Source organism: Mytilus californianus, unplaced genomic scaffold (genome assembly GCF_021869535.1).
Source record: "Mytilus californianus isolate M0D057914Y unplaced genomic scaffold, xbMytCali1.0.p SCAF_1, whole genome shotgun sequence".
In the NCBI taxonomy this organism is placed as follows: Eukaryota; Metazoa; Mollusca; class Bivalvia; order Mytilida; family Mytilidae; genus Mytilus; species Mytilus californianus.
In genome coordinates, this window is record NW_026262581.1 from 120,787,855 (window position 1) to 120,801,971 (window position 14,117).

Consider the following 14,117-nt stretch of genomic DNA (forward strand, 5'->3'; position numbering starts at 1 on the left):
GCTGTGCCCTGTAAAATTGTGTGATTTGGCTCCTCTATTTTATACCAATAGTATTGTTTAAGCAAATGCTTATGTATTTCTTTACAGTTTATAATATCGTTCAACGCATTAAAACAAAAATGCTTTATTCATAGTGAGGGTAGTATTTGTCTATAAAGTGTCTATATGCCATTTTATCGTTCTTGACATAATTGTTTGTTGTTATAGTGATTAAGATTATAACACAATGTTGACTGCTGTGTACCCCAATTTTTGACATTTTTACCTATCATGTCTGTTTTGTTTTGCTCACACATGGTAATGGAATTCTATGCGACTGTCATACAAGTGAGAGGTTTACCTAGTTATAAAACAAGGTTTAATCTACCACTTTCTACATAAGGAAATGTCTGTACCAAGTTAGGAATTTGACAGTTGTTTTCCATTCGTTTTAACGTGTTTGAGCTTTTGATTGTGCCATTTGACAAGGGAATTTCCGTTTTGAATTTTCCTTGGAGTTTGGTATTTTTGTTATTTTACTTTGCACATCTAAATGAGAACAACTATGAAGTCAAACTGGAACATTATTTGTAGATTATAATATTCTATGATTGTGCTGATGTAAGCAGACGATATAATTATGTAACTGCTTTCGTTAAAGATCTCAGATTAATAAAATTGATATGTAAAGAGACAAAATAATTTGGAGAAACTTGAAACAAGCTTAGTATTGTATATTAAAGTATATAACCAAAGCTTAATCATAGTTCATAATTAAAAGCTATATATTGTTGTCCTTTCGTTTGATGTGTTTGTGCTTTTGATTTTGCCATTTGATTAGGGACTTTCCGTTTTGATTTTTCCTCGGAGTTCAGTATTTTTGTGATTTAACTTTTTTCCAATCTTTTCCCAAACACATAACATTTTTTTTTTTTTTTTCGTCTGTATGGGACATTTGTTTGATAGTGCAGGATGTTTAAATAGACAGCTACGTCCGATCGAAAAAAGGGCATCAAATCCAAAGCTTCGTTAAGTAAAATCACCACGCCCTTTGCACATTAAAGAACAACTTTAAGGGGCTGTAGATGACTGGGTGGTCTTAGAGTTAGAAGATATAACGACATTATATTTTGTTTATACAAAGAATATATACATATATATATATGTATATATCCATCTCTTTCACGGAAACAAACTGTAAAACATGATGCTTAACTTAGATTTTAATTCATATCAATTGCAGACACTTTTTGCCCACAGCAAAACGGTTTTTCCTGTAAAAATAACTTAATTGTTCGAACTTATGGCGTATTGCATCTTCATGGACAGTTGATACATGCAACGAGGTTTTAATCTCTATATTGACGGTCAAGGGCAGATATTTTGTTAAACGCTGCAGATTCGGATTCAAGTTGCAATAGTGTTATCTGGAGTAACACTATAAGTTCAATAAAAATTATTTCCATGATAGTTTCCAAGATTTAGAAATGTCTAGAAAATGATTTAAAAATTTTAAACTTTTTATAATTACGTTTGACACAAGTTTTTTTCCGTGCGAGGTTCGCTTTATTGTAAGGTATTGGTAAGAAGTGTGGACCTACAAACATGTCCATCGTTACATCGTCGTTTTACAAGTTTTAACATCTAATTAACAAAGTGTGGTCTTTCAGGGTAATATGGAAACAATAAAATAACCACATCGACATCATTCATTTCATTTTAAAAAATAATTCCTATGTTTGTTTACATGTTTAAATAGTCGCCACTTTTAGTTATATCGGGAATTCTGGTTTGAAAGCGAAGAGAAGGATTTTTTTGCGAAAATGTTAACTCTAGGTGCGTTATCAATGTAACACAGAAAATGAAAAATTCTGCTTGCTTTTTCTAACATTTTTCATTTCCATGGAGTACAGTGGACAACTTTTTAACTTCTGTCGGATAGGGCAGTCTTTAACGCTAACCCAAGCAAGGAGATAAATGCGCCGCGTCCTTAACTGTATCAAGTCAATTAATTTTAAACCTGCTTTATATAAGACAAATACGTGCAATTATCTTGCAATAGAAATAAACAAAGAAAATAAATGTGTACTTATAACCATATTTAATGTACGCTTTTTTAATATTCTTTTGATTTTGTCCCATTTATTCCAAATAAAAATAGGAAAATGGCTTAGAATAATCGTATCAATACTATTTGTTTGTTTCTTATAGCGGATGATTGTTATTTGACAACTAGTATGGAATATAGTGGTACGATCAGCCACACATTCAGTGGTATTTCATGTCAGTATTGGAACACTGATACTCCACATACCAGGCAATATCTACCTTTAGACACAACATCACATGACACAAACTATTGCAGAGAAACAAATCATTACGAAGGGGGTCCTGGATGTTACACTTCTGACCCAAATGTTCAATGGGAATATTGTTACATTGTGAAATGTAAGTACATTAGGTAGTTTCAAAATTCTGAATTCAAGCATAAATTATAATAACATGTTTAGCAGATTGTATAAATGATAACTGAGATTATTATAGAATATTGTGCTTTATATTAAAATGTTTGTTATTACTAATATTCTTAAGATTTTAAAATTTGAGTCATCTTTGAGACAAAATCATGATTACACAGTGTATAGGTATTAATAGTACAAAAGCAAATCGCACAACAAATACGTTATCTCTGTTAGTTCCAACTCTGGGATATAATGTAATAGTTTTAATACTCGTCAGTGAAGATTTTGAAAGGAACAAGTCTTGAATTGATAGCTTCTGTTTACAACTAACAAGAAATATTTGAATCTTAATTGTTAATGAAGGAAATGAGCACATATTTTGTATGATCAGGTGATGCTTGTGGTGTTGATGAAAGACTCCCTGATGTACCGACTGGAACAACTTCCCACTTCCACGCCGGTAAATTTATTGGAATGATGTTCACATGTAATACACTGGCATCAGGAACTTCTAAAGATCATTGTCCTGTTGTTCAGTGTGGTTCGGATGATCAATGGACTACTGGTTATTCTGTTTCATGCACAGGTACTTATGATATATAATTACAATTATTTTGGATGACAATCAGACACAGGTAGAACATAATGAATTTTTCTTCAAACTTACATTGAATCAATACAATGAAGGAAATAAATAATCAATTTTAATCCTTGTGTTGGTAAAGTGAGATATAAATTGAATAGAATTCACTGCTAACTGTTCAATAAGATGAGTTTATGCCCTATAAATTATTCAATCCACTAGAAAAATAAGTAACTTTAATCAAAGTAACATATAGAAATAAAACCCTATACCATGTTGTCCCAGAACCGCTATATCTCACGATTTAAGGTCATAAGCATAATATTTGACACTTGTGTCAAGACTTTTGTCAAAACTAATATTTTCCAAGTTGTGTCAATGTATTCATTTGTATATAAATATAGACAAAATAAGATTACAAGCACTCCTACTCTTTCTAAGATAAAACCCAAACTATTGCAATGTTCAAACAGGCTTCGGTATCCACGACTTGTTATTTCCAAAACACAATTAATAATAATTGATATCTTACTTAACGCTTACATATTACGTTGGAACATGTTATATAATTAACAATATATATTGAAAAGTTTATTTCAGATTTGTTTTAGCACCAATTGTTACATTTTATTCTAGCAATGATTGTTTCATATAAAGACAACAGCACTTTACCAATGTTCAAATCTCATAAATCGATCAAGGTAACGAACGAAAACTGAGGAAATCGCATGAGCTCCAAATGGAGCGAAACTGGGTGCGTCGACAAGGCAAGCGTCTCCTGCTATGAATACATGTCATCCGAATCAACACTAAGTCAAAATGTCTTAATTCGGAGAAAAGGTAACAACCAGTAAAATTACAGATCAGACGACCATACTAGTACCTTAAGATCTAAGATCTAAGATGTCACCAGTGAGTTGAGACACCGACATATCTTATTGGTCAACCAATGAGTGATAATGACCGTAAATCTTATGTTGTGTCAATTTCAGTCGTTCTTCCTCATAACTCTGTTGAAGCAATTTTTTGTGTAAGGAGCACACCCCTGTTAATTAAGTCTGTATAGTGTGATCATGCACGAGTGAAATGTATTAATGAAGATATGTAAACGCCATCATACAAATGGGCAGTGTGTTTGTTACTGTTTAGAAATGGAAAGTTGATAATTGAAAATTTGAAATCAACACGTTTGTCATAGATTCTAGTTTGAATTATACCCATTGATATATCGACGACTGTCTGTTAAAATACCAATCCACCGAACTAAGCAAATATGTAGTCGATCAAAATGTCCAGCATTTTGATATTATCATCTTTGGTGGATTTGTTGTTGGAATAAATGTGGTTCTTAACAAAGTAAGAACTGTTATGACCTTAAACAAGGAATTTGTATCTACTTTTCCCTTTTTGTAAAAAAAGACGCTCTGTTTAGTGCAGTCGATCTTTTAATTGAGCATAGGAAATATTAGTGTAAAGCGTAGACAAATTTAAAAAGATTGAAATTACTGCAAAATTATTTAGATTATGATTGCAGATTGACAAGTAGATCTTTTAGAATTTTCAAGAATCAACATCTGATTAACACAGCTGATCATAATTAAATCGTATCACAAAAGTTGTCTTTGGAGGGGCTTTAAATTTTATGTGTTTATGATGTTTTCCAATTTTGTTTATCAATATGAACACCACATAGAAAACTTAAGACTGAGCAAACCGAACCCCATCAAAACTGGGGTTGATCTCATGTCTCTTGAAGGGTAAGCTGATCCTGCTCCACATGTGGCACACGCCGTGTTGTGTACCGGGGTATGTAAGTACTAACCCGGTGATAAGTCTACATCGGAAGGTCACATTCGCGGAAAAGAGAACGGGATTGTCGTTACGACAATTGGAATATATCTGTCGTCATCTGTGAAACAGATATTCCATAACGGTCATCCAACTCGTGATGGCGTTCGTAAAAAGTTTGAAGAGATGATTTCAACATCACCATTTTGAACTCTTGGATTAAAACCTTCCTTGTAAGCAGCATCCCTCTAACAAGGAAATCATGATAGAAAATACAAGCTCTGAAATATCGTATCAACTGGGAGATATATAACAAGTTTCTTATGCAATTGTCTCAATAAATAATTAAAACAAAACAATATGCGCGTATTTGCATGCATATTTCAAATAACATATGGTAACAGATAATATTTTAAAAATGTAGGATTGTGGTATTGAAATAAATTTAAATACGTTTGGTTAAGGACGCCAAAAACAATTATGTCTACCTATATCATAAGAGTTACGTTTGTATTGTTCTCGCTTCATCTTACTGAGTTTCGTTAGTTTTATAAAACCAATTTATGCATGCCTGAATTTTTATTTGTACATTTGAAATGTTGATGAGATGGAATAAATAAGTTCATATTTTTTTTAATATTAAAACATGACTTTAATATGTACTTTACATTTTGGTTTTTGGAGAGAAAGAAATCCCGGTAAAATCTCGTGTTGTTTTTTGTTTTTATTTCGCAGTATTTATATACTGTTGATACCCAAGTCTGACTTTTTATTAAGCAGACATTTCAAGGTTAAGGGGTAATCGCAAGTTGACAGGCGTGTTTGCTTTTTTTTATACGTATTTAATGACAATATAATTTACACATAAGACTACTAGTGACGCTCGGTGTTATCTGGTTTTGTATTCACCAATTGTAGAAAGTGAAAGGAGGTGTAAGGGATAACAGAAAACAGACTCATGCTTTTAAATAAACAATTTTATTTTTAAATCAGAATATTACAATTGCAACATTGAATCTTTTATGGTTAATATATAACATGTGTCTAGTTAAATTTTGTACTAAAAACCAAACGATGACCTTTCTTTTTTTATGACAGACGAAGATTGTTATACTGACAGTACTGAATATCAAGGAAAAGTGACCTGTACGGCTGCCGGTATTCCATGCAAAGTCTGGTCCAGTCATAGTGGGCAAGTGCCATCAGGTTCTGATAGGGATACAAACTACTGTAGAGATCCAGACAATACAGGAGCTCCTTGGTGTTATACTACGGATCCTGATGTAACTTGGGACTATTGTCCAGTACCAAAATGTTGATTCATAAAAAAAAATCGAATAAGTTTTCTGTTGAATAAGTTTTGTTAATAAATATTACTACATTCTTTTTTTATTTATTTGGTAAGATTTTCTATCTTCTCTTAGCAAACATTGAAAGTTGCCGAGTTTTGTATTCATTCTTCGATTTATATAAAGGGAATCATGGTACAGCAAAAATAAATGGCATAAGCCGTTCCAACGGATTTTCATAGTTTGTTCCTATGTTGTGCTGTTACACCACTGTCACAGGTTAGGGAAAGGGTTGTGTGATAAAAAAAATATTTAACATCGCCGCGTAATGTGTGCACCTGTCAAAATTCAGTAGCCTGTATTTCAGATGTTGTCGTTGGTTGCTATATGCCTTATTTGTTCTTTTGTTTGTTGCTTTGAACATAAACCAGGCTGTTTGGTTTTTTTCCTTTCGAAATGTTTCACATTTGGTCTAATAGGGTCATCATAGCTTAATACACGTTATTGGTTTTGCTAATTGCAGAAGACCTACACTGTGCTACATCTCATTTCTAGTCTTTGTCTTGTGTACTTCTTTACATTTGTCTTTTTTCATTGTAGTCAATTTACATTAGACTGTCGTTTCTTTTGGATTTTGTCATAAATAATTGATATGTTAATCTGTTTGCGTGTTAAGCTTAGCAATTAACTCATTTGTATCACATATCGATTTAGTTCTATGTTTTGCAACTAATTGAGGTCAACAATATTAATGGTACTAAATGCACATAGAAATTGATTGTCCGGTATACTAACATGAGGATCAAAAGTTTCCCTTACTCTTGTCTAGATATAAGCTAGAATATAATAGCAGATGCATTCAAATGCTTATCTGACACTTTTCAGGACATAAATAAATTGTTCCAACTTGATTTAAACGTATCAAAAGAGATGTGGGTATAAGAGAGGGGCGAAAGATACCAGAGGGACATTCAAACTCATAAGTCCAAAATAAACTGACAACGCCATGGCTAAAAAAAAAAAGACCAACAGAAAAACAGACAAATTGTTTGCACCTGTTTTTCTTAAGTCAGGAATCTGAGGTTCAGTAGTTGTCGTTTGTTGATGTGGTTCATAAGTGTTTCTCGTTTCTTGTTTTTTTTTATATAGATTAGACCGTTGGTTTTCCCGTTTGAATGGTTTTACACTAGTTATTTTTGGGGCCCTTTATAGCTTGCTGTGCGGTGTGAGCCAAGGCTCCGTGTTAAAGACCGTACTTTGACCTATAATGGTTTACTTTTATAAATTGTGACTTGGATGGAGAGTTGTCTCATTGGCACACATACCACATCTTCTTATATCTATAAACAATAGTACACAAAACACAACATAGAAAACTAAAGAATGAGCAACACGAACCCCACTAAACACTGGGGTGATCTCAGGTGCTCTGGAAGGGTGAGCAGATCCTGCTTCACATGTGGCACCCGTCGTGTTGTAATAAATTGTTGTATAAACTACGCTTTTGAACGACACAAAAACAATCGAAAACGTCTGAAAATGAACAAACGGTCTTGAAAATAAACTCATCATAGATACCAGGAATGTATACGCCAGACGCGCGTTTTGTCTAAAAAAACACAAATGTCTAAGCAACATATTTTGATGCTACAATCGACCCGAGAACAGAAACGAAACTGTTTTTCAATATGCCGAAATCTCGTGACGAACAGAATGTCTTGGTTTGTAAAATTGAACGTCCAAATAGTGCAAGTTATACTTAAATGTTATTGTTTTACTTCAAGAACATGTAATTTCGAGTATGAAAAAAAGACGAAAATAAATGGTTTATCTGTTGACGCTATTATAATATTTTCACTCAAAGAGCAGCTATTTAATTCTATGGTTTTACAAGAATTTACTATGTTTTAGGTCTCATCATCGTGGAATAAACTAGAGGCTCTAAATAGCCTGTATCGCTCACATGCCTGTACCAACATTGTAGACCATAATATAATTCATGACTAAAATCTCTTTTTCTGTTGCTCTTTTATTTTTTTTTTTTTGGTTAATTTCTGGTTTATTTCTCTCTATTTACTATAATTTCTGCCAAAAACTTTAAAATGAATAAAAATGAAAATCGAGGGGATTTTCTCTACCTTTCACGATGATAAACATAACTTGCATTTACCCTCCTGATGATCCCGTGTATACAATGTATAAATACATTTAACAGAGACTTTTTAACAGTTTGTAATTGACGCCAATTTTTTAAAAGAAAAAACACATTACGATATAACAAACGACAAGGTTGCTGAATTTGAACAGACATATTATCACGAGGCGGGTTATACTAGTTTGTTTTAACCCTCTCAATTATCGTCAATGGAATAACCACGTTAGATGCTTCAATGATTTAATGAAATTAATATAATTTATTCATGTACAAAACATAATATTCATAGATCTACAAGACATAAGCTCGAAGTGAAATAATTTTACAATCTTTGTCCTTGTCATTTCTCACAGTATACACTTCACCAACATTCCATTCAGAAGACTTCCTAATTTTAGTTTTGATTTCCTTTTGCCTTCCAAAATCACCAAATGTGTACCTTGTTATACATTTGTCAAACGTTATACCTCCTTTGTTATCTTTTGGCAGGAAGAATCCTACCATATCACCTTTCTTTACAGCAACTTGCTCCTCAAATGGAACATCTACTGATCTCGAACGATGGTTCCCTGTACTGGCTATGATATTTTGTCCAATCAATTCATACCTTAAACAGAATAAGATGTAAACTCAAAGCACAATAAATAAACAGCTGTAACGTGAGAGTAACAAAATGTGACTACAAAAGTTGAAAGCAGACACACCCATTGCTAAAAAAGACGAAAATGCAAACAAATGTATGAATTCAATAAAACCGCATTTGAAAATGCATTTGATTGCATTGGCTATAGTATGGTTTAAACTTAAAGACGATGCCAACTTCGGGTAGAGACAGAGTTAATTTTGGTTCCTCCAAAATCATTCCATTTTAATTTTTTATTTTCTTATATTTGTATTTACCTATTTATTACCTCTCCCATTATTCTTTTATTAGTTTTATTATTGGCAACCTTTTAGTGTATAACCATTTATCGATGAAAATGAGTAAAAATATCATAACAGTCTAAATCTAAAAATATAAACTATTAAATGATATCACTAGTAAAAATCTGAAACGGTTATTTAAATCTAAACAGTTCTGAAAATATTATACAATAAATTATTACTGTGCCTTGACTATAGGTTTTGTCCTTTATCTATACCTTTTGTTCAATGACACATTTAAATTGACCAGTTGGTATTGTAAGAGTTGATAAATGGGTGATCACTCATACATTTTGAGTCTACCTTGCTGCTGTCTCATCACTTAAGCTGTTCAATTGTAACTGTTACTGAGGTTTTTACCAAAGTGGTATTCTGTCATCAGTTTTTTTCTTGATTAATTTACATTTCATGCAGATTTTTTAGATCAATATGGTTACACTGAAGCTAGAGTTATGGCCAGTTTTTTATCCACTGCAGTAAATCCAGAACTGTCAAGACAATTCGCTTCTGGCCAATTCAGTACTGTCTAGTAGCTTTTCAGACAAGACCAGTTTCTTTTCATGCTCAATCTTTCCAATAGATTTAAAAAAAACCACACATACTGCAAGGTATAATTCAAAATTATCATTTTGAATTTTACATGCCACATAAAGTTTTTGGATGAATTATTACCTCCTTTATGCTTTTGATTCTTGGGGATAGAATCAAATCACGATTGTAGAGGAAACATTAAATCTCAACTAATAAGTGATTTAAATTAAAATAATTCAAAACCCTGCCAAAAGTACTCCTAAATGACACTGTTGCAGGGATATATGAAAAACAAAACATGACATTTCCAACGGAATAACATTAAAGAAATACTCAAACTGTAAACAACTGAATAGCTGAAGTACTGAACATGACTAATTAATTAAAAGTTCAGAGTTTTGAGATGATGTTAAGATCAAAATAACCGTTTCAGACTAAAACTAATTTACTACTGTACATTAGCTAGTCTTGTCTGAATCTTACAGAAAACCTACTTCGTACTTTACGAACTTCATTGTATTGGCTTTATCAGGAACTTTATACAGCTATTTATATGTTTTCACTTATGTTTTCTTAGTGTCCAGAACAATCAAAATTTATTAGAGACTTATAGTTACTGAAACGGATAAGTAAGGCTGACGAATATACATCCCATTACCATCGGGAATTGGCTGACCGATACGATGTCTTTGTGTCTTAAGGATGTAGTCAGTTCAAACATAGGAATTTTTGTCATATGTTCGGACTTCTTGGGTTTTTCCTACGATACAAGTTAAAATATTTTGTCCAATATCATCCACTTTTCTTTGCATAGAAGACTTCAATAGCTCATAAAAAGGTCAGTACTAAAAATTTAAGCAGATTCTAGATTTCTTTTCTTACGATTTGAGACCCAAATAATGCAAATGCTAAATATAAGGTAAAAGTCCCGCCATTTAAAAAAAATTAAATATCTCAAAAAGAAATTCCATACCTATCAATATTTTTGTAAATTACACGAATGTGACATATTACCTGTTGTGACTTTTGGCTGATTGTGGATTCGCATGTCGGATAATGCATGCATAGCAAGATACGCTTACCTAGATGTCACTCCATTTGAAGTTCAAGCGAATATCTAATAATAAAATTGAAAATGGAAGTTTATCTCAGTTTGTTTTTGGTTTTTCTGTCCTAATTTTTATTAACAAAAAGCCTTTACGAGATTTGAAATAGGCAAACTGCTTTTTCTCAACTTTCATTTATCTTTGTTCTCAATCCCTGTTTGCAGTATGAAATACTTTTTATTGTCAAATTTTCCGGAAGTAAATATGTCCTCTACCACCTTGTTCATTGTCTCTAGTGTAGTTATAATATTAAATATCGTCGTTTTTAACATTTCTGCAAAGTGACTGCTAGACTTATTGGTTCGTTATGTTCATATATTGATATTTGGAAACACATTTTTAGACGATATAAATATTATTTACTAAACTGTTTAGATTTATTCCAATTATTTACTTGTCAAGATTCGTTAAAGTAGTTTTCTCTATGAACAGATCTTTTGTATTAATATAATATGGACAATTCGAACATTTTATATATTCAAAATGTTTTGGGATTGAGAAAGGACCCATCTCATCCTGAATATAACCGAAGATCAATGTTTGAACTGTTATATCGTTTTCTAGTATATTCACTTGGGTAGAATTTTTCAAATTTAGGTACAATACGTTCATTTCTTAACGCAAATTCAGGAAATTTAAACAGGAGATTAAACTGCCAAATCCTAATCTATGTTAACAAGAAATGTATCAACACCGAAGAATCACTATTCAATTGACATCTAATGAATGTATTAAACTTAAAGCATTTTTTTTTAGAATACATGTATACTACTTTCATTTACTGACGTAATTGTTGCTCTAAGAATTTAAAGTTCTACAAAGATACAAAAACAAAAGAGGGTAGGACATTATAATACATTCAAAAAAGAATAACAAAAATACTGAACACCAACTGATAACTGCAATTTCTCCATGTTCATTAAGGAGACCTTGCCTGCTTATAGAAACTCAATTCATCCTTTCAGTCATATAGCTCCTCAAGTATTTCTAAAATCCGGGCTTAAGATGTAAGTAATTCTTATTGTCTAGCACTTGATGGATAGATCTGTAAGTGAACTGTTCGTCCCCAAGGTTAGTATATGCCCAGTAGTCTATGATTCGCCATTAACATAATTCATAACATATTATATTTTATAAAAAAGTTGGATAAATTTAGAAATTTTAAATGATTTAGAACATGTAATTTTAAATTGTCAATATAAGAATTATTAATAAACTAAGATTAAACCTCCTTCAGGCAAAGTTGACCTAAGGTTTTGGCTCTTCAGTATAGATCCCTTTTGATAATATTACTCTTCGAGTATTTTAACATCCCCGGCTTTCAAATGCAGGTTAATTCAGAAGGGCGAATTGAATGCTCGAAATACCCTCCGTTTCTATATTAGAAGTTTCGATCGATAAATAGATGTAGGTAGGTAGGTAGATATCCATGTAACACTGACATGTTGTGTAATATAACCATAAAAAACTTTAAAATCCTGTAAATCCACTTACTTATCACGTTTACTGGTAGGTCGCCATACTTGAAAAGCTACTTCACCATCATAAATACTATAGAATTCCCATGTTACTAACTTTCCAGATCTTTGAATTCTTAATGCGTCATTATCTGCAGTATATGCCATCCCGGCCTTACCATCTACAGATCTCTGACGTAACTCGATTCTGTTGTTTGGTGATGGTACCAAGTCTTCATCTGGTATAAATATTATCACAAAATTTAACGTAATGAATTTGTCTTTATAAGTAGGAAAAACATATCTTTTGAATTAATGCATATGCTATTTCTCGTTTGAATTGTTTACCATTTGTCATTTCGGGGCCTTTTATCGCTGACTGCGATATGGGTTTTTTTCATTGTTGGAGGCCGTACGGTGACCTATAGTTGTTAACTTCTATGTCATTTGTCTCTGGTGGAGAGCAATCATATCACATCTTCTTACTTCTATATTCGCTCTGACTTGCATATGAATTCTATGATAATGCTCCCGAGATGTGACCTCGTCTACATCTATCCATAATATATGTTTATATATTAAGTTTCATACTTACAAACTTGAAACTAAGAAAGTAATATAGATAAGTGATAATTGTATTTATAACACATAAGGTAAATAACAGAATAGCTGAAATATATGAAAGCCAGGTTTAAACTTCAAGCAATTCTGTTCACATGGATTAAAAATTCCGTAAATCAGGATATAATAGTTTGGCTACTTTAATCATATCAGTATAATGAATTTTGAGAGAGTAAAGGCTTGAAATAGGTTTACCAATGGTGTGTACCATTTCTGAAAATCATTCTATTCATTCAACGTAAAATTTAAAGATGAAGTATTAAAGATAAAAGAATGTTAAACCAAAAGGAAAAGGCATGTTCTTTAGATGATTATAATAAAAAAAAAAAGAAACATATACTTTCACGAGAAAATATCTTTTCAGTACAGATAATACCAAAATTTAAGCTGAGAAATAAAAAATGAGACCTCATACCTACACAAACAGGTTCATTTCCTGTGAAATCTTTATTAACTAAGCAGGCCCGTCTTAGATTTCCATTGGCAAGAATGAATCCGTCTTTACATTTATATTCTATCATCGTACCAGGGCGGAGGTCCTTAATCTTATTCAACAGTTCCACGTTCTTTGGTATGGGTGGCAGAGGACATGTCACGACTAGGTAAAATTGAAAGATCCTTTTTCAACATAATCATTCAACTTATAATACAATTTTCCTTGGTCAGAAAATAATAGGTCATTTCAGATGTGAGTTTTCAAAACAGTATAGGAATTGCGGTATAACAAAACACAGAGATTTAATGGTATGTCTTATAGGTAAAACGAAGATCAATTGATTTGCTTTTTGTAACAAGTGCGTGTCATATGTGGTTGATTATAGACGTGTTAGGAAAGGGATTTAAATACTGCGCTGATGTTAAATACCAAAACCGATACAAGATTTAAGTGTGGACTTTCTCAAAATGCAATTGAATTGAAAAGTATCCCGGCGCAGTATAGTTTAGCTTTGCGATGGGTTTGATACAATTTGAAGCAAACGGTTAACGTCGACTCCAAATTTTAAGACGTGCATTGGCCTTACGTAGATCTTAATACATTTATTTGCATTTGTTTGATTTAGGAGTGCAAAACAAAACTTAAAAAAATATATGTAAGGGTCAAGAATGGGAATGACGATTTTACGACCACAAGTTCAAATATATATATTAAATGATATGAGTAGAATATGTTTAATAGTCAAATAACTCAGTTTGCCTCTCCACAAGTCCAGAACACAATTTT

At 32.2% G+C, this 14,117-nt stretch overlaps 1 protein-coding gene across 1 annotated transcript in view; it reads right to left on the reverse strand.

Moving 5' to 3' along the window:
• Nucleotides 1-8,547: 8,547 nt before the first annotated feature.
• The window catches only part of LOC127738897 (uncharacterized), a 64,714-nt gene continuing 59,144 nt past the window's right edge, over nt 8,548-14,117 (reverse strand). Inside the window, exons 24-26 of the mRNA XM_052250382.1 lie at nt 13,311-13,493; nt 12,312-12,513; nt 8,548-8,863 (exon numbers count right to left, since the gene is read on the reverse strand). Coding sequence (XP_052106342.1) covers nt 8,548-8,863; nt 12,312-12,513; nt 13,311-13,493 — 701 coding nt within the window. The remainder of the gene's footprint in view (nt 8,864-12,311; nt 12,514-13,310; nt 13,494-14,117) is intronic.